General features: G+C 39.5%; 1 protein-coding gene across 1 annotated transcript in view; it reads left to right on the forward strand.

Moving 5' to 3' along the window:
* Positions 1-3,038: 3,038 nt before the first annotated feature.
* The window catches only part of MAP7D2 (MAP7 domain containing 2), a 35,539-nt gene continuing 17,654 nt past the window's right edge, over positions 3,039-20,923 (forward strand). The window contains exons 1-7 of the mRNA XM_086615508.1: positions 3,039-3,177; positions 3,379-3,456; positions 6,647-6,810; positions 14,722-14,836; positions 15,763-15,861; positions 17,682-17,792; positions 19,109-19,231. Coding sequence (XP_086471634.1) covers positions 3,039-3,177; positions 3,379-3,456; positions 6,647-6,810; positions 14,722-14,836; positions 15,763-15,861; positions 17,682-17,792; positions 19,109-19,231 — 829 coding nt within the window. The remainder of the gene's footprint in view (positions 3,178-3,378; positions 3,457-6,646; positions 6,811-14,721; positions 14,837-15,762; positions 15,862-17,681; positions 17,793-19,108; positions 19,232-20,923) is intronic.

The raw sequence follows: 20,923 nt of genomic DNA on the forward strand, positions 1-20,923 counted from the left end.
AAGTTTCGTGCCAGAGGTAACTGCTATGCCCAGTACATTTATAATGTATATTATATGAAAACGTGTAGTATATACGCTAATTTTGACCTTAAAAATCATCTCAAAGTTATTACCCTGGGAATAGTTATTGTGTCCTTCAAAGCTGTATTTACTTTCTGAAGACAAGAAAATTTCTGGGTTTTGGCACACATGCTGATTTGTGAAGACAAGTACTTGAGTTAAGAAATGTTAGTACTGAGGATGCCTGGGCTATTTTAATTCTACCTTTGCTGCATGCATATCCATTTGATGCCTGCACTTACTGGGTTTTGTACTATTTTGCACCACCCAGTTTTTTGCACATTGGTGTGTTGCACATTTAATAAGCATCACTTCCATGTGTTTGTTGTTTTCCCCTGTGACATAGCCCAGTCTGGAGTGCTGTTCTCCAAGACAGACTTCAGATTACAGTTCTGTCTACTTTCCAGTTTCAGAAAGAAATGAAGCAAGAAGCACTAATCACTTTGAACTCAGTTCACCTCTTGAGGAGGTTCATCCTATGCACTGAATAAATGAAGGGACCTAAAAGGAAAAAATGCATGATATATTTACGGGCTGAGAGAGTTGGGGCTGTTCAGCCTGGAGAGGAGAAGGCTCTGGGGTGATCTTATTGCAGCCTTCCAGTACTTAAAGGGGGCCTATAGGAAAGCTGGAGACAGACTTTTTACAAGGGCGTGTAGTGATAGGACAAGGGGCAATGGCTTTAAACTGAAAGAGGGCAGATTTAAATTAGATACAAGGAAGAAATTCTTTACTCTGAGGGTGGTGAGGCACTGGAAGAGGTTGCCCAGAGAAGTTGTGGATGCCCCATCCCTGGAAGTGTTCAAGGCCAGGTTGGATGAGGCTTTGGGCAACCTGGTGTAGTGAAGGGTGGCAGGGGAGTTGGAACTAGATGATCTTTGAAGTCCATTCCAACCCAAACCATTCTATGATATGTGTAAAAGGAGGCAAAATAAGGATTCTACTGACTGCTTCAATTCTGTACATCCTCATTTCTTAAGTATCTGGCATTACAGCCTTTATCTTCTTTTAATATTACCTGAGTGGGGTGGAGACATCCAAACTCTTGAGAAAGTCAACCTGAAAAATTGTGCATCAACTTTTTATAGCTATGGCAGTTGTGAGCAGGGCCGGAGCTTTTAGATCTGCTTCTACTAGCTGCATTCATGAAGCAATCGAAGTAGAAATAAGTTTGCTGTAATTTTATTGACAAGCATAATGGGATGTATTTTTGCTAGTGGGTTTCATAGATAGTTGCTGACAGCAGGAGAGCGATGAGGGTCAGTGCAGGATTTTGTGAGTGTAATCCATGAGGCGTGGACTGTCTTGCTGTTTCTCTTCCCGTCCCTTCAGCTTAACCACATCCTGGTTTCCCTACTTAAGGTTCCACCTCTCCATCTGAGTTACGTCCCTTGCTGCAGAAGACCTTTGCTCCTGCCTCTGCTTGCCTCTTTCTCTTTCTCCAGCCTCCACTTGCTCCCAGGCTCAGTCTTGCCTCCTTGGACTTTTGATCCAGTCTTGATTTCAGCTCCTCTGCTGCTTCTAGCCTAACTTGTAGGTTTCCAGCTGATTTGACTTTCAGACCACTGAAGAACTTTCCACTGGAGCTGTAATTTAACTATGCTGACAACCGGATTCCCCTTCTTGGCTACTTATTGCAGGCCCCTTCAAAGTAGTTGCCAGCTACTGCCATGATTGCTTTACTGAGCTGCCTCCTCTTCTCCCTGCTCATCAGATCTGACAATAAACAGCAGCCAAGTGTACAAACAAGTGGACTAGTATGGAAGTAGGATGAATCTTCGGTAATAAATAGATATTTATTTGACCCACAAATTCTAGTTGTAATTAACCAGCTGGGAGCTATAATGGCAATTTTCCAGAGGCCTGGCTGCCATCAGGTAGTCGCCGTCTGTGTGCAGAGGAGGATTAGAGACAACGTTTGAAGGTGCTGCTTGGGGAAAAAGCAAGCTGTTACTCTAATGGGGGACAGCTGAGACCTGCCTTTTCCACCCATCTCAAGGGACCATCGAGGCTGGTTTTCAGCCTTCCTACGGAACAGTGGATTTCACAGAAAGGTGTTTGCTGTGCAACATCTTCGCTCCCACAAACGGGATGCCCTCGGAGAGTGGCCTGCAAGCGTGACTTTTCAGGAAGAGTGGGGTTACAATCGAAGTCACTTTTCCACTGGTATTTATCTGGTAAATAACAACTGCAGTTCTTAGAACAAAAGGGAAGGGGACTTAATAATATTATTAATTCAGTAACTCAGTAGGGAGCCCAAATAATGATTGCAAAGGATGTAAACTGTGTTGTGAGATACTGTGCCTGTTTGCATTATGGCGTTGCTAAGACTCCAGGAGATCCTGAAAACAGAGAGAGAAACGAGGGCACTGGAGGCCCCGTCAGCTCTTTTAGAAGAGGATATTGTCCTCTGGCTGGTCTGTCAAGAAGCCTGAAGCCTGCCCAGAAAGCACAGGCTGGAGAGCTTACCGGTGGTATTGCAGAAGGTCCATGTAAGAGCCTGCCTAGGTCTGGCTGGCTGCTCATTCCAGGGCACATGGGCAGTTGACCCCAAGGCACCTCGTGTTTCACGCTCTGCCTCCCTGCTTAAATCGTGCTTTTGGGTGGCTCATGCTATACAAAACTGGGGTGTCTGGATCCAGGTACAAAACGTCCTTAGGCAACCTCCTCCCAAACAAGTAATCTGCTTTTACATACTGACTCGAGGAGGAAACAAAGTGTTTCCTACCTGGAAAAAGAGGGCAGGAGAGCTGCTGCCTCCGTAGCCTCATCCAGACATAATTGCTGGTTGTTGAAATGAGCTGGTGCTAGTGGTTTCCTGTGGGCAGGGAAGCTGTGGGGTTGTGTTAAGCCATAAATACGAAGGCTACACATTGCATTAGATTTTAAGAGCACTGCACACTGCTTTTACTGCTTTCCTGAACAACCTTTTTCTTTTTTAACTGAAAACTTTAAAATGAGGTTATTAACAAAGACGAATGCAGGTTAATTGCATCCTCGTGGTTTTTCCAAAGAAAGCTTTGATTTTTAAAACAAGTGCTAACAGCATGCTTGTTTGCTCTGAGAAGAGGAGTCAGGCATTTACACTGAGAAACTGTGCTTGGGTTCGGCAAGTAGGTAGGAGACTGTGCTCAAGATGTATCCAAATCCCAGCTTGTTAACCCACCTGCATACAAGGGCAAAATCATTTTTGTTGTTGGAGTTTTAAATGCAGTACATTCCATTTATTTTTTTTTTTTTTGGTGTAGGGGTTTTTTTACTTCTTTTGGATGCTTCTTTTTACTAACACTTTTTTCCCCTCTCTCTCTCTGACTTCAGCTATTGATGGATTTCTAAAAACCGATGAAAGACAAAGACTGGCAAAGGAGAGGAGAGAAGAAAGGGAGAAATACCTTGGTAAGATGGCAGGAGGTGTATGTATTATTTATGTATATGTGTTAATAGGCTTAAGTACTAACACGACATCTTTTCTGTTCTGAATTTTAAAACGTTGTGGTTCAGTCTGTTCCTAGTTGTTATTGCTTATATACTACTTTTAAATTAATTTGAGTGTTTAGTATTCTGTAGTTACAAGTTGCCTTTTTTCTTTGATTTATGTACTTTTGAATATAGGTTGTATGCAGCAAGATATTGACTGTTAGGATTCTAATTTGTAAAAATACAAAGTAATCCTTGAATAGACTCAGGATAATATGTAGGTTGATTGGTGAAAGAGCCTCAATTTTAATCTAACAAGTTCTAGCTGTGTTAAGAGATATCATGGGGTTGTTAAGTACAGTATAAAGCAGATACTTTTCCGTAAGTGTTTTAAATAGTTAATCTTTCAAAAGAATGAGGAAAATTATTAAATTCATTTCTGAATCGCATAAGCATTGATTTCAGAGTTTTTAAAATAGTCGGTTGTTTTTATCTAACTAATACCCTCCAGGGAAATGTTGAGGAAATTGCAAAAAAATGTGCGTGTGTAAATAATGTATATATAGATGAGGTAGGGATGTGAGTGGTATAACACAGTTAATTTCGTATATATATATAAAAGAAATTAACTGTTCAACATTATTTTGGACTTTCTGTATATACATATATATGTGTGTGTATATATATTAAAAAAAAAAAAAAGTTGAACAGTTAACTTCACTCTTCCTCCTTGTAATAACAAGAAAGGCCAGTAGCACTGTTCCTTAAAGTTACTTGAGAATACCTATCAGAAGGAATTGTCAGTGGTTTATGATTTTGTGAAATTTAAGTTAGGTATATATTTTGAGGAAATGTCAACTAAACCAGTATGGACACCTATGAAAGAATCATAGAAAAATACCATTTTTTCTTGCAGCAAGTAAACAAACAAACTGTTGACCATTTCTTGACAAAACCTGAGGCTTGAGACCAGTGACTTGACAGTATTCAGTACTTAATCTCCCCAGAGGTTCTGTCTATATGGGGCATGCACCAGCCTGAGTTGTAGCTTACATCTCTTCCAGGTATACTCAGTCCAGACTATCTCTTCTGTCCTCTTGATTATCCCTTCTTTGCTGGTTCCTGAGAAAGTGACATGATGAGTAGATTGGAAAGGACCTGGATTAAAAAGCAAATGAGGAGATGAGAGGGAAACTGAAAGCTGGAGAGCCTGAGAGTGGTTAGCCCAAGGGATCTGGAAGGTGTCGGCTGCAGTTTTTGTCTCCAGACATCATATGTGCCTTCTGGAGACATACTTTTTTAGGGTTAAGACCATTTCTAGAATGGAGAGCTCTGGGTTTTAGTCACAGTTCGTCTGTGGCAAATTTATTTGAGAAGTTAAGAAAAAAAACAGTGAGTTCCCTAGAAGGACAGATCTTTATGCAGCCAGGAAGTACTTTGCAGCAGTATGGAATAACCTTTTCACCAAAGCCAAAACTTATTAATCAGTGCTTTAATATCCCTAAATTAAGGAACAAGACTTAATTTTGTGTATGTATGTCCATGGTGACAGAACGGTTTGCTTCTCTGTCCAAAATCAGTCCCAGGTTTCACCTACTTCATCAGAAGGTAATCTCGGTACAATCTCTGGACACTTCACTTTATTTTTGGTTTTTATCAACTCCAGCATGCTGTTTTCACCTGCTCTATCTGACATGGCTAGTAATTGTTAACAATTAGCGACTGGTCGTTTGTCTTCCAATGTCTCTGAAGTAACTCTTTATCTGTTGACAAGTCTGGTTCTTCATTCTACAAGTCCAGGCTCACCTGCAGCACCGACACCCCTCTCATACTGCCCTGTCCTGAGCGGGGAAGGAATAGTGAATTTTCATAAGGCAAAAGGGAAAGACAACATCAACTGTATTTCTAACAAGAACAATGTAGAAGGTGTTCTGCAAAGCAGGCTGGATGTGAGGAAGAAGTATTTTAGGAGGATCCAGTATTCAAGGGAAAGAAATGCAACTGTTGGAGGGACTCTGGCTTTAAACCAAGGGCTTGAGGGTGTAGTGGGGCTAAGAGGGATGGAAGGTCTGTGGTTAAAGAGCCTGGGAGCAGGAGCTGAGAGGAAAAAGGCTGATCTGAGAAGAAGGAATTGAGATGGCTGGGCCAGAGCCTAGGACTGATTGGAAGATACTGAGAGAGTTAAAAGGGTGAAAATTTATGGTACAAGGAAACAAGAACTGAAAAAGCAGACTGAGGCTGAATATGTGAGGAGGATGAAGGACTAGCTCTTGTATAAACAGTGTTAATTCTGGCTTTCCTTAACTTTGAAGTTATTAACCTGGCAACTGTGAGAGTATTCCTTCTTTGATATTGGCTGTATATGTGTTGGTACGTGATAATAGAGGCTTGTGTCTATGTAGGCATGCTTGCTGAACTGCTCTTTCCTGCCTTTTTATGGAATACACTTGCATGAGAAGTGGATTTTTCATCATGATTTGTCACATTAAATTCTGCTACTACTTCTCCTATGTAAACCTGAAGCAACAGTCCTGTATGTAATGTCGGAGTCTGAATTTCTGTAACAACAAGCTAATGTCTCAAGAAGATTATGACTCCAGTGGAATAAACAACTGAGCAAACCCTCAGTAACAGAAGTAATTTTTTTCCATGCAAAAAGGCAGAAGTGGATAACGATGAAGCATCAAATTATGAACAAAACAGTGTATTTTCAAAGCTTCATAGAAAATGTAGCGTATGTTGTTTTCATGTATTTATTTTGAAGGCAGCCCCATAATGAGAAGCACAGTTTTAAAGAAACTCCAAGGGCTTTTGCTTCAACATGTATAACTGATTCACTTTAAGACCTACTGGGAACGTTTGTTATGTTTGAAAAAAGAATTTGGCTTTAAGATACAGAGGGACTTGTTAACTATTTTGTGCACTGTTTTTACATAAGTAAAGGGCGCAAACTCACCTTGTGTACAAATGGCTTCCCTATTTATTCCTTAAGCAAATCACTTAGATTTACTAATCATTCCAGCACTTCTGTGCACTATATTTTTTTATCTTAGTCAACTAAAACCCTGTGTACTTGTATTTGTTTTACTCTGTTGTGTCATGTTACCAAATAATTCTAAAGCAGGAGAAAATTTGCATGAAGTGAAATGCACCTTCTTCTCTGCCTAAGCTGCTAGGGAACAGCAGATCCTGGAGAAGGAGAGAAGAGCAAAACTTCAATATGAAAAGCAAATAGAGGAGCGATGGAGAAGACTGGAGGAACAGAGGCAGAGAGAGGAGCAGAAGAGAGCAGCTGTTGAAGAAAAACGGAGACAAAAGCTTAAAGAGGAGGAGGTAGGGTCCACTGGGAGATGTACGGCAGAGCAACTCTATGCTAGCATTAAACATAGCTGAATGTTGACTGCATTGAACGTGGCCCATGCGTTTTTTGGCCCAGAGATGTGTGGGCATTACTTTGGAAACTGCAACCATGCATCATCACAGCTATAAATACTCTACTACTGCTTGTACATCAAAAACATTTTCCAAAGCTCTTTTGTCTCTTGATTTTTGTTTGATTTTTGTGTCTATTTATGCTCGCATATCTGGGACTCTGACTGTCAGACAATAAACCACCAGCTTTCTAGAAGGTAGCTTTTAAACATGAGTAGTTCCATAAAATGGCAAAATTTTTCTTACTGTTTTGTTTACTGTCCACGAAACTAAACTAATGTTTATGAAAATGTTTTGATTTTCCTCAGTAGCATTAAATCAGAAATTCTTACTTAAAGCAGTGAAAAATCTAGGCTGGTTTAAAATTCTAGCACAGAACAGAATTAATCACATATCTTTTGAAGCATCTTCATACCCTTCCGCTCTTCTGTTCTCCCTGCTGAGACCATTTAAGGTTCTTTTTTGCTCTAGTGAATCCAATTTCTGATGCATATCTCTGGATGCAGTGTGTGTGTGTGTCTCTCCGCATGACATTTTGTAGAAAACACTAGCACTGCTACTGCAACTGATAAAGAATTAATGATTTTGGAAAAGGAGGCAGTGTTGTTTCATGTTTTGTTTTTGTGTTTGGGGTTTTTTTTTAAAAAAAAAAAAAGTCCAAAAGAGATATTTCCCTAGTTCCTAGATAAAAAGGCTCTAGAAATCTACAGTTATTAACTTTCCTTTTTCTCTGCCCCTCGTCTTTTGATCAAAATATCTTTGCAAAAGAAGTAAAACACTTCTGCGTGGGATCAGAGTAACATAATGCCATCCGTTGAAATTTTTTTTGTTGTTTGATTTTTCAGTTTAACCTGAAGAGAGGATTATATCCTACCATTCCTCTTTCCACTGTAACATGCTGATTGTGGTTTCTACATAATAGCTGAGAATTCATTTTAAAATATTTTGTCATGTGGTTTGTTTCAAATTTTTGTAAGAAAAATGGCAAAAACAGAAACAAAGGGTAGGAGATCTCTCTCCTTCTATGGTAACCTCATTGACCTGATGTGCTTCTCCCCTAGTATTTTCTACTTTAATAACCTTTTGTAGGTAAGCAAAACTGATCCCCTTTGTGGAGGTTGTAAGGGAAAGTACAAAAACTTCCAAAACCCTATCCTCAAAATTTGCACTGGAGAAGGGCAGGGAGGGGTAGAGGTGTGGGAATAGTGAGCAACTGCCTGCTTTCTCTGCCTGCATGGTTTGCCTGTGCTGGAGAAATCAGAGGAGGGTTGTTGGATGTAAGAGAGGCTGTGCCAGGTCAGACCCAAAGGTCTGTTCAGTGGGGACTGTCTTCTATAATGGTCTCCTGCACTTTCCTAGAGATGGCCGTAAGAAGAGACTGAGCACACAGTGATGTTTCTCCCAAGCATCATCAGCAAGGCTGTTACAACTCCCCAGCAGCCTGTGACTTGTGATGGAAGACTTCTCTAGTGGTTAGAGAAAGGCTTGCTGCCTCCAAGTGTTTGGCACAATGTGAATACCACTTCTGTCTCTGCTCGCTGAGCTTAAACTGTCTAAAGCCTTCTGGGAGCCAAGGCAGGCCCAGGCCTGGCTTCTTTGCTTTTCCTTTTCTCCTTCCTCTTTCCCCCAGGTTGAGGAACCTGAGAGAAGGCTATGTGGGCAGGAGGACAGGAGAGGATGCTTGTTTGTTAGGGAGTGGATTAGACCTGGTGGGAGGAATAGTCCAGGAGCCTCTGATGGAGGGGAGGGTACATAAGGGAATCGTCTGTAGAACAGGGGAGGATGAGGGAAGAAGTAAATTGGGAAAAGGAGACACCACTATCTCCTGGCTTCCCTTCATAGTTACTTGTCATTCCCTTGTTTCTTGAATTCCACTGGAATTCTAAAGGATCTGCCAAATCCTATCCCTCCAGCTCTCCTGATGATCCCCCCAAACCCTGTATGTGTAGTAGCAGTGGAGATCTGAGTAAGGATGGTGATGACGTTGCAGCTCCCTGGGCATTACAAGTTACTCAGTGCTTGTGAGTCATTCTGGACATTTAAGGCTGCCTTTACTGGAAGAGCTTTGAACCCCTATTTCCCACACCTGTGGGAGGGTTTGTGCCCTGGCCAGTGAGCCAATATACTGCAGCATGTCCTCAGTGTTTCTCCTTTTAACACAGGTTTAGACTGGGTGGGGACTGGAGCACCCATTTCACCTTCTCATCAGGTATCTGAAGTGCCAAGTAGAGAGATTTTCATCCTTGCTCTCTGCCTTATTGGTTGTCCTTTATTCTTCCTTAAATCTTTTTTCCTTGCCTTTTAACACAGCAGAAGGCAGTGAATATTTCTCATAGGAACAGATTATTATAAGTCTCTCTCTAGAAAATACTGTTGTTGCACCTGTAAGAGGTTTTTAGAGAGATGAATGGCTCTTAAAGTGTGGGGCTTGTTGGCTTCCTACATCAGAGCATCATACACTTGGCTGTTTTACATGCAGAGAATTTCTCAAAGAGGAGGTGGCTAAAGTTCGATTTATTTTGCTTACTTTTCCCCCCCTCTACAGTGCCAGATAAGAGATGGTGGTTTTAAAGTCTGTGTTGATGGGAATGGTGGTGTTCTGGCAGACTTCTCCTCTGGGGCAGCAGGAACTTGTTGCAGAGCGCAGTGGAAGTGTGTCCAGTTCTTCAAACAGGAACCAAATAAATGTGTCTGAAAATCATCCTGTCTGCATTGACTGCACCTTTCTTATCTGTAGAGGCCTTCAGTAGCACTGCCCTTCCCTCCATAGTACCTTTGAAGCTGTCTGCTTCCCTTAGTAAAAGCAATTCCTGAGCCTTGAGGAAAGCAGCATGGTGTTGTTCAACAGAAGCTATTAAAGAGTTGCTTGTAACAGTAAGTAGCCAGTGGCCTCGGGACTGGAAAAAGGCAAGGCTAATATTCGTTCAGTTAAAATAAATGTTTCCCTTTCCCTATCTTGAACTTCTATATGACTTGGAAATACCTTGCAAATAAACGTCTAGCTGTACACAGGGTATTGGGAAGTCTCTGTAGAAGCTGTGTTCTTCTGTTCTTTTATTCCATAAGACCAGAGCATCACTTGTACAGGTCATGTCAAAGATACTAGTGCAAATAAGAGCAATAACATCCATCTAGTCAAAGATCCATTTTTAATAAAACCATCAGATTTTTTAAAAAGGAAATTAATAAAATTAGTACTGATCATACCAATATACTAACGTTTAAATGAACCACTACTGGTAGACAGCATCAAATCTAATCCAGCACTCAGACTTGAAAGATTGATGTAACAACTGCTAAATGGAAAAGAATATCCTGCAGCATTGGAGAGATTGTTTTGGTAGACATGCGCTATTTGTTACATTTGTAAAAAGTATGCACTTGTACACAAGAGAGTGAAAAAAAACTCAAGATGTTACAACACTAATTACTTAATATATTATAATTGAAAGTTAATTACTTTTGGAATTGTAATATGTGGAAATAATAGCTCCTTTCCAAACATATTTTGGCAATTCATATACTGATTGCTATGCAAACAGTGTCTCAATCTGCTGTGCAGTGGGCATGAGAAGACTTTAGTTCTCATTAGAACACTGTCTGTCTTCTCCTCCCCCCCTGCCATTACCTGCTGTTGCAGCTCCCCGTGTACCTTAACGCAGAGCCTTCATTTGGCCTTTGTTGTTCGTTGATGCACACACCCTTAATAAATTTTCCCTTTGTACACACCCGTAATTGTAATTGGTTGAGCATAGAAATTAATTGTATTCAGAAGGTTAGTTAAATTTAAAAATACTATATTGATTTTTAATGCATTCTTTAAATAGAAAATAACAGAGCTCTTTTGTTGCTATGTGGAAGAGCCACTCAAAAGATGAAGCCACTTGATGATAGCAAGAAACAGTGAGCTACTTACACACAGGGCTGATGAATATATAAAGCGAAGAGGAAGAGGTTTTTTGGGCTCTTTTTAGATGTTTATATTGTAGATATAAAGTAGATTGTTTTAGGATTGTTTGCACAAATTATTTTGAGTCATAATACTTGTAAAATGCATTTTTTCCTTGTTTCACACCTATGTCATGTTTTCCATAGAGAAAAAGAGCACTTCAGTCAAATTGCTTGTATTCTGACTACCAGTTTTTGGGTTGGTTTGGTTTTGTTTATGGTTTGGGTTTTTTTAATTCAGACAGTGCAAATATTTGTTCTGTTGCTCAGCCTGAGGAAAACCTGGATGAATAACTATGGTTTTGGAAAGTAACATGTATATTTTAGATACTAGCAGTAGATGGCTCTCTTTTTATGATTTTACTTGTTCTTAGTTTAACCTACATGCAAAGCTTGCACATGACAGTTTTTTGCAGAAGCTCACTATATCTTTAGTGCAGAGATTATTTTCTCTATCTATAGCTGTTAAGAGTTCCCAAATGAGGATTACATGAATAGTTAGATTTGCTTTTAAGATACTTAATATATAACATAGAGAGGAAGGGGTTTGCACATTGTTTGCTGATGAAGAAATGCTTTGTCTTGTTGTTTAGTTTTTGCCACAGACCAAATTATTAATGCATGAGTTTTTAATGCAATGCTTCCATGTGTCTTATTGTTTTCTTTGGCTTTTTTGTTTTGTGCTAACTTAAAATATTTTCTAAATAACTATCCTTTCTTTGTGAAGAATGACCTTCATATTGTTCTTTATCTAAGCTATATCTGCGGGGGTTTCATGAGGTTTAATAATTATGTTCTATAGTGCTTTAATGAAAGGCTCTTTGCAAATGAAAATCCATGATCCTCTCCGCATCATGTGATTGAAGATTTCAACCTCAGATTGTAGGTAGCATGGGCTTTCAAATATGTATGAAAAGTAATTTAATTTATTTAATCTATTTCATCATCATGCATTTTATTCTTAAAACAGTGTTTTCATAGTAGGTGGTGCAAGTGTATTCTGTGGTTTGCAAACTACAGAATATTGCTGGTCCTTGCTCCAAGCAGCATTGAAAAAAAAAAACCCAGACATAAATTACTGAGATAATTGAAACTTTACTGCTTTCATCTTATATTTTTTGATTAATGTATAGCAATATCCATTAGATATGGAAAGAAAGAAAGATTTTGTATAAGCATATGCTTTAATGAGAAAGAAATGGGAGAGTGAATTTTCCTTTGTAAAGAGCGTGGGTAGAAAGGTATATTGGGGTAAGATGCATAGTAGAAGAAAGTAATGAAGAGAAGCAGACTGTGGAGAAGAACGAGTGATGAAATAGGAGGTGAGATTTGGAAGGAGTAAGTAGAGAAAAGGGACTCAAACAGAATTAATGTTGGTAAGTGGGAAGCTAAAAGGAAGAAGCATGAACTTGAAATGCAAAGCCAGCACACACAGGTTTTAAATATAAAAATTGCATCATGAAGTAGCAAGAGAAGAAAGACTATAGCAAACTAAATCAGAGAGGAGTGACTTGGATACCAGAGACTGGAAGATTGCTTTCTTTTCATGCCCAAAGTACGGATAAGAAGTGATAGAGTATTAAAAACTGTGGTGTTTTTCTGTGCTATTGCAGAAGAGGCTGTACTTGAGCTTTGTGGTGCTTCATATGTTTGCTCTGTGGAGAGAAAGAGGAGGACGAAAGAGCCAGAGAGAGCATTCCGCGTGTCTGCCTGGACAGTGATGGCACTGCCTAGACAGAAGCGGGTGGGGGGGGCAGGGGGATGGAAAGGAGGAGGTGGGGCTGGGAAACAGCTGCCTGCTTTCAGTGGTCTTTGCATGATATTGTTACTTGATAGACCGTGAGCTAAAGACATAGAATGGAGACAAAACTGAAGTGAGAGCTCAAAACACATGACTGAAGGAAATGTCAGCAGAAATTGTTATCAGCAGGGTGGGTTGTGGCCGAAAGGTAACAGGGTGAGTAGAGCTGAGAATTATAGAAAGGGTATGCGAGAATTGCCTTTTTTCAGTCTTTGGATAGAGGGTAATATAATGGAATTCTTTATGGTACAAGTGATTTGTAATGAAATTAAGAGAAGAGAGCTTAAAGACAAAAGGTAGCAGCTTGCTGTGAAATTGATAGATAACTGGTAGCAGGATTAGATAAGGTGGAAAAAATGAGGTCAGAAATAAATTACTGGAAGTCATGGTAGTAGAAGATATTCTTCAAAGACATCGAAGAGACTAAAGTATGTTGCAGACAACCAGATGATGATGAGAAGGCATGTGGTGGTGTAGAATGCCAGTGACCATAGACAGAGCACCAGGAAGGTAACACAAGGCTTACAGATACGTGCATAAAAGTTCCAAGCATGTTGGTTACCGGAGGTGCCTGATGTTAGGGTCTGATCTGCTGAAGGAGCTCCATCAGAAACAAGAGGCTCAACATCAGTGCAGAGACTGAACAAGCCATGCTTGAAAAAAGACTGAAATTTTGTGGTAAAATATCTCAGGGAAGGGGAATAGGAAGCCTAAACCAAAGTCATGAATCAGTGAGAGAAAGTAATCTGGCCAAAAGACACAGGAGAGGTTTTCCACGCAGTTGATCTGAGCTACCGAAAAATATTAGAGACAGAGCAGGGGATTGATAGAAATCAAAGGGGATATGATGTAATCACAGAAACCTGCAGGATCAAGAGTTTGAAGTGGATAGAGTAGGAATTTTAGACCAGAAGGACATAGCAAAGGTAATAAGTAATAGGACCACAAATACTAATAGGATCAAGAGCTAAAAACCATTGGAGCAGGAGTTGGATGCAGCAAGAGTAGACTCATCTTTCAGAGTAGAGACTGGGCTGCTGAAATGTGAGGGTGAAGAGGTTGCCAAATGTGAGTGAGGTAATGGGAGGAGGAAGGAAAGAGGATGGTAGGCGATGGAACAGTGGGTGGGGAAGAGCCAGGTTTTATCTGCTTGAAAGGAGGAAAAGAAAAGGGGCAGAGATCCTTGCCACAACAATAAACCACTGAGAAACTAGCAGAGGGGGGAGGTGGGAACCAAACTGAGTGGAGGTCTTTGAGTGTTGGGAGGTGGTGGAGAGAGAATAAGGTGACCATAACTAGCTGTAAGTTAAAGGTAGAGCGGGATTCAGGGAGGGAAAGAAAATCTCTTTGTTCTTGCCCATCTGAAAAACCTAACTCGTCAAGTCATGGAGAAGAATGTGGGCGTGGAGGGGGAAAAAAAAAAATCAGTCTCAGAACAGTACCATCTACTAAAAAAAACACACAGGGGAAAAAAAAATCAGAAGCTCTTAAATGCCTAGACTGTAAATAACATAGTGAAAGAAAGGAAGGAGTTTTTGTAAAAATAAATAAATAAATTGGGCATCCTGCAAAGTAACCTACTTTGGGTTTGAAGTGATCATTTATCTGCGTGGCTAGGAGGAGCCACTGGCATTGCAGCAATTTAGCTGTGCTGGGAAAGGGATGGGAAAAAAGAATCCTGAGGTCTGCATAGACAAGAAGGAGTTAATGCTTGTCGAGCATTATTCTTATACAAATTAAGTCCGGAGCACAGCAGCAGCCTCACCAGCAGGAGCAGATGCTAGGCAGTGATGCAACCTGTGTTATTTACTTAGGCCCCAGTAGTGACCTCAGTGGCTCGCAGACAAAGGATACACATATCTGGAGGTAGGTAGCATGCTGATACCTTCTTTATTCAGTCCTTTCTCTTTTATTGCAGACAAGCTCCTGTAATCATCTTGTGTGGAGCAACAGGAGAACTGAGTATTTTTAGCATGGTTTCAGAAGGAGGAAGGGAGGTGGGGGAAAAAGCCCTCGAAGGACTGATAGAAATTTGGTTTCTGGTTTTATACTAATATAACCAGGAACGTTTAGAAGCCATGATGCGTCGGTCCCTTGAACGCAGCCAGCAGCTGGAACAGAAGCAGAAGCGATGGTCGTGGGGAGGAGCACTGGCTGCAGGCTCAGGAGGGAGAGATGGTAAGTGAAACAGGCTGCCTGCATTGCAGATCTCCAAGTGCAAAACGCGTGAGGTTGTGGAGATAGTGAGGATGATGCATTTTATAGTCAGGGTGGTACTGTAGGGGCTACTGCCTTGGGGTGTGAATAAATGCTTTGTAATTTGCTTGCGAAGGCTTCCTGTCTCTAATACTTTCTGGGGAGAAAGGTCACTCCTAACTTTAGGAATGCAGATCGTTTTAATAGAGTAACCAGAATCTGTTTGGAGGATGCTAAATGCTAAAATTAAAACCTATACTCTCTCTCCCTTATTCTCTTCCCCCGCATTGTCTTCCCACGCACACAGTTAGCAAATTTAATATTCGCCAAAGGACTGAGTGCCGTTTAAGCCTTGCAAAAGATGATCTGATTTTGTTTGGTACTTCTGAAAACTTGATGACAATGTCTAGATGACTATGCAGCATGTACAGTTTAGAATAGTTTGGTTTTTTTCTCTGCATACTTTTTGTTGCTGCTCTTTTTGATTTGGCTTCAGAACAAATTCTTATTTATTTTAATCAGTCATGTACTGCTTTTATATTTCAAAAAGATGCATGTTTTCTGTTTTAAATCATATAATTTATTTAAATTTGTCAGGTTTGAATAAACTGATGTTATGGAGAAAAATAGCTATGTTTGGGTGATGATGAAATATGACGGTTACTCTCTTTTAAAGAGTGTGTAAATATGCTTATCTCTAAAAAGGCAAACTGTTTCACATCATAGTTTTCATGGTATGCCATCAAAATAGCCAGGCAATTAAATATATATGATAATAAAAGAATTCTTTTATACTTTGAGAAAGAAACCGTTTTTTTTTGTGATGCAGTTTATGCTTAATTCCAGCTCCCCCAATTTATTCAGTAATTTCTTTCACCTCTTTTTGCTCTGATTTCTCTGCTGTGTAGGTGAATCAGAAAATACCCCACCCCCTGTTCTAGGTTTAGCTGCCAACACCCTTCCTCCAGACCCTGTGACCTCTACTGCTCCTGCTGATTCCTTCAATGGTATTTCAGAGAATCACAGTGCCATCGTGTCTCGTTTATAACTGTTCTAATCACTGTAATCCATCCACTGATCCTGTCCTTCCTAACCACTGTTTTCTTATTATTTCAGTCTAGTATTCTACAGCATTACCCTTAGCGATGTGGACCAAATGTCTTTTTAATTTCCTTTTAATTTTGCCATGGTGGAGCAGTGCATGCCTAGCATTCCAGCACAGTAGAGGCATTTCATGGTTCTCTCACTAACTGTAGACTTCTACCGCTCAGATTCTCATCTACGTTGATTCCGCTGGTGCTCTGTGTTTGTGTGTGTGTAAATATAATTAGGCATATGTTTGACAGTTCTAATGGACATGCACAGGTGCAGGTGCTGTTGAAAAAAATTTCAGTTGCACAGTAAGAGAAAATGTGTTATGGACACCATGTTACATCAAAACAGTCCTCTTTTTCCATCTCAAGGGCCTTTTTCTGCCATATTTTAAGAACAAGCAAATTTGATATAAACACACATGCTATGTTTTCAGCCTCCTGAAGTGGATTTTGGCCAAGCTAATAGTTGTAACAAACTCAAGTAGTTGACTTTGACTTTGTTTAGGCAATCGTTTTTTGTTTTCTTTTGTATTGTTCAGTTGTTTGCCTTTTTTTTTAAGACATTATTATTTCCATAAAAGGACTGTGAAATAGGTGAGTCCTCCAAAATTAAGAATGGATTGCGTATAGGTTTTCTAATTTTGATTGCAAACGTACTTGGCATTTTGAAAAGGTAACACAGCCTATGCTTTTAAGAAGTAGGTTCCTTCTCTCCCTCTAAAGGAGATAGGCTAGGATAATACTCTGCAGAATGCACAGTAAATATTGCTCTGCCCATGATCTCACAGAACTATTATTTCTGTGTAAACAGATTCAAATTTTTGTACTAATTGTTGCTCATGTACAAAGAGATTTGGATGTGCAACTGATGTTTTGCAGCATACCAGAATTATACCTGCTTTTTTAAGAAAACATATAGAGAATTGTATTTTTACTGTAGCAGATGGAGGCAAATCTTGCAGACCCCAGTGAAGCAACGTTTCGATGGATGTAATGGGGAGTGCAGTAACTTAGGGGCTGCAGAGTTAGGGCCATGTATATGTCTCTAGCTGAAAATATTTTTGGTTTTGAATAAATGGCAAGGTAGGAAGTAGGTATCGTGCTCAAACAGACTTTGTTAAACAGTATTTCAGAAGAAAAATGAAAGCACTTGGGGTAGTATCAAAAAGCTGCTTCTTTTTTTAAAATAAAATATTCTGAAGCACAAAAAGATAAAGGTAAATGGCTGATGCCAGATCAGTCATTAGAACAGTGAGTTCTCATCGTGCGAACACACAAATGTTGGTTATTTCATTTTTGTATTAGAATAATACCTGAGGTCTACCCCAGCTCTTCCAGACTGAAAGCAGAAGGGAGGGGGAATGGAGATGAGGCGTTCAGAGCTGTTGTGTGTGCAGTTCGTTTTCTTTAGGTAACTTTCTGCTTGTGCTGGTATTGAATGTCTTGTATCAGAATGGCTTTACTCATTCAGACCCGATATATAGTTATCTGCCTGTGGCAGTGTAAAAGATAGGCTGTCGTAAAACCGGAATGTTAAATTCGCAAGCAGAAAAGTCACATCCCAAAGCATGTCTCAAAATGCTGGTCCTCCAGCAGTCGGAAGGAGCTTATCTCATGCCTTATTCAGTGCTATGATCAGTGGCAAGGGCCATGAGTACAAATGCAAGGTTAATTCTGGGAGTTTATCAACACTGTGATGTGAATACAAATATCTTCAATGCGTCTCTCTGCAGCATGTGACAAACTTTCAGCTTCTACAATGAATCTGCCAAAGCAAATGGAATCGCCAATCAGTAAGCGCCTCTCCTCTTCCACAGCGGCAATAACACATTCCCCTGACAGAGGCAAGTGAATATGCTGGTCTCCTACCAGCGTAAACTCTCCTTCTGCTTAAAGCACTTCTTCTTGTCCATAGAGCTGTGTAACTCACTTATGTCTGTTATTCAAAAGAACTCAAACATTTGAGGGGTTGTAAGTTAATACAACAAAATGGCTCTGCAGCCTGTCCGAAGACTGCTGCCCTGCTGGAGATCCTAGTCCAGCAACAAATGCTGTGGGTTTTTTTTACTGATTCTTTTTCAATTTTTGATACTCCAGGAAACAGGGTTGTACGTACATGCTTTGACTACAGCAATTTCCTATAACTATACAGCTTGTGATCTTCTAGCCAAATAATGAAAAACAAGCAAACCAAATATGTGGCTCAACAATAGACATGGGTTGTATCCTGGGCAGAAGCATGTCCAGTGAGCCACCTGGGAGACTTCAATCTGGTGACCAGAGTTGTAGAACCTTTTAATTTGATTTGAAACTCTGATCCATGAGAGGCTCAGCAAAAGATGATCATCTTGCAGGATTAGTGGTTACTAAATACTACAGAGAGGACTGAAGGGTTTATCCCACTGTGAACTCTTTGGATTTTTTTGGTTTCTTTTGTGTGTCTTTTTTTTTTCCTTCTTTGGCCCTTTTTTTTTTTAAAAATCTAATGAGAAAAAAATGTATTGACTGAATAAGGGACAATGAAGGCTTTTTTCTAGAATGAAAAGAGAAGGTAAATTTACTTTTATTTCTGAATTGCTTAATGAAAACTCATCAATAGCTTTGAGGTTGTTATGATAGATGGCTATAATATATATGCATGTGATAGGAACATCTATAAATATCTGTCTTACATGGTTGAAGCTTATATTTAAAGAGTAGGAAAGAATGCAGGCATATTGTATAAATAAGGCTTATATAATGTGGTGAGACTGCAAATTTAAAATGCAGTCCCCGTATGGTTGGCACATTAGAGAGTCGCTGCACTGTTATACCAAATGTTTCACCTTTTCTACTAGGGAAGAAGGGAAACCTTTTTCATGCTGAGTCATGAAAGCAACCATTTTGCAGAATGGCATGTGCCTCTCTGTAAGAACAAAATGCAACATGGTCATAACCTTACTATATTTATTACACAGGTGGGAAAATAATTTAAACTGATGGAAAACCTAGAAACCTTTTTTTCAGAGGGGATGAAAATTATCTTTAAATATTTTAAATCCCAAACACTTCAAGATTTTTTTTATTTAATCATTTCATCATTTTGTTTTAGTTATTTTAATGTAACATTGGTTTATTTCTTTGCATTTAAAATTTTATTTTGTTTGCTCCCATCCTTCAGCTCACCGCATGCATCTTAGTCCAATGGAAAACTTTATTGTTTCTCGACTCCTGACTCCCACACAGTCATCTTTAGCCAGAAGCAGGAGTACATTAATGCTTTCTGAGCAGTACAATAATCCAGGTAAAAATGTGAATTACTCACTTTGAGTCCATTAAGGTATGTTTTTGGTTGCATTTGAGTAGTTGCTGAAAGAAATGGAGTACTATGAACCAAATGACATTAATGTGATAGCACAAAATCAACAGTGAACTAAGTTGTTCATGATAGCAGTGTATTTAAAACTTGAAAAAACATATCATCTTGTCTGTCTTGTTCTGAATGTCTTCTTTTTAAAAAGAACATAGTTTTTTTAAAATAAAATAAAATCACTAAAACCTAAGCCAATGGAAAACTGAATATATTAATTTAAGAAACAGATTTTTAGACTAGTTTATAATACCTCTCAGAGGCTTTATTTGATGTATTAACTTCATCCTCTTTCATACCCAAATAGTACGTAGTACAAAAAAATCCCAGTGCACCATTTGAGCCTTAATTATTATTACTAGGGTTTCAGTTCTTTGCAGTTAAATTACTTTTTGCCTTTAACTGTGTGACTGTGTATGTAATTTTATATATATTTGTCTGTATGTATACACATATAAAATGATACTCAGAGGAAAAACCAGACATTGGTAGGAAAGTGTCAGTTGCAGAATTTACTGATCTATAAAAAACTAAAAATTAGGGATGATAGTTACTGTGTAAATGGCAGTCTAATAAAACCCTTATTTTGCAAACATCTACAAAACTAATGTTTCCAGTGCTTTTAATAGTTAGGCAACTGCCTGACTTCCAGAGTAGTTTCACAGAATCACAGAATGTTAGGGATTGGAAAGGACCTCAAAGGATCATCTAGTCCAATCCCCCTGCCAGAGCAGGACCACCTAGATCAGATCACACAAGAACGTGTCCAGGCGGGTTTTGAACATCTCCAGAGAAGGAGACTCCACAGCCTCTCTGGGCAGCCTGTGTATAAGTTTCTGTATGCAGTTTCTATGTATAAAGCTATGTGTGGTCATAGTGTCTGCTGAAACACGGACAAAAGTTAAACAGCTGTGTTCACTTTTATCGAAAACACAAAAAACCCACCTCAAACCCCACACCCAAATCTGCAAAAGGAAACATTTTTTCAGGATAAAACTAGTTAGAAGGTAAAAGACTGATCATCTTTATGATGAGTATTTTCATACATGATGGTTGAAATAGGCTCAGGTCCTGCATCTGTGCTTCTAATACAAAGCTATTTAAAAATAAATTGCAAAGTAACCCCACTTTCCTTTGTGCGTTACTTCTTTGTTGCTGTGCATAGGGACATTGATATTGAATGGATCTAAAATTACTTCCCTTGTTTCTACATTAAAAGCAGCATCTGTTGGGAACAGCAGTGTTGTCATACAGTACTTGGCCCATGAGAAAATTCTCAGTTTACTTACTGCTCAGGGATCAACTACTGCTAAGACTGAACAAAAGCCAACTCAAAATTAGATCAGTATATTCTGCTTAAAATTTTGAGGTGAATTGCTGGGGCCACCTACAGATGTGTGTTCCGTGTTGTATTTTCCTTTGTCCTTCCCCGCTTGTTTTGTTTGTGAACTCCCAGCTTTATCTCTCTCTTCATCGCAGGATCTTTAAAGTAGGACAGTGGCATGTCTGACAAGGATACGATTTGGCCTGCAAACTGCTTTTCCCTGAGCTGAAACAGGAGTGCTGATTCTGGGAACAGCTCTCAGAACGAGCATTCTCCTGTCATTTCTTTGCAAGGCAATCAGG

The sequence above is a fragment of the Tauraco erythrolophus genome, chromosome 1 (assembly GCF_009769465.1).
Source record: "Tauraco erythrolophus isolate bTauEry1 chromosome 1, bTauEry1.pri, whole genome shotgun sequence".
NCBI lineage: Eukaryota > Metazoa > Chordata > Aves > Musophagiformes > Musophagidae > Tauraco > Tauraco erythrolophus.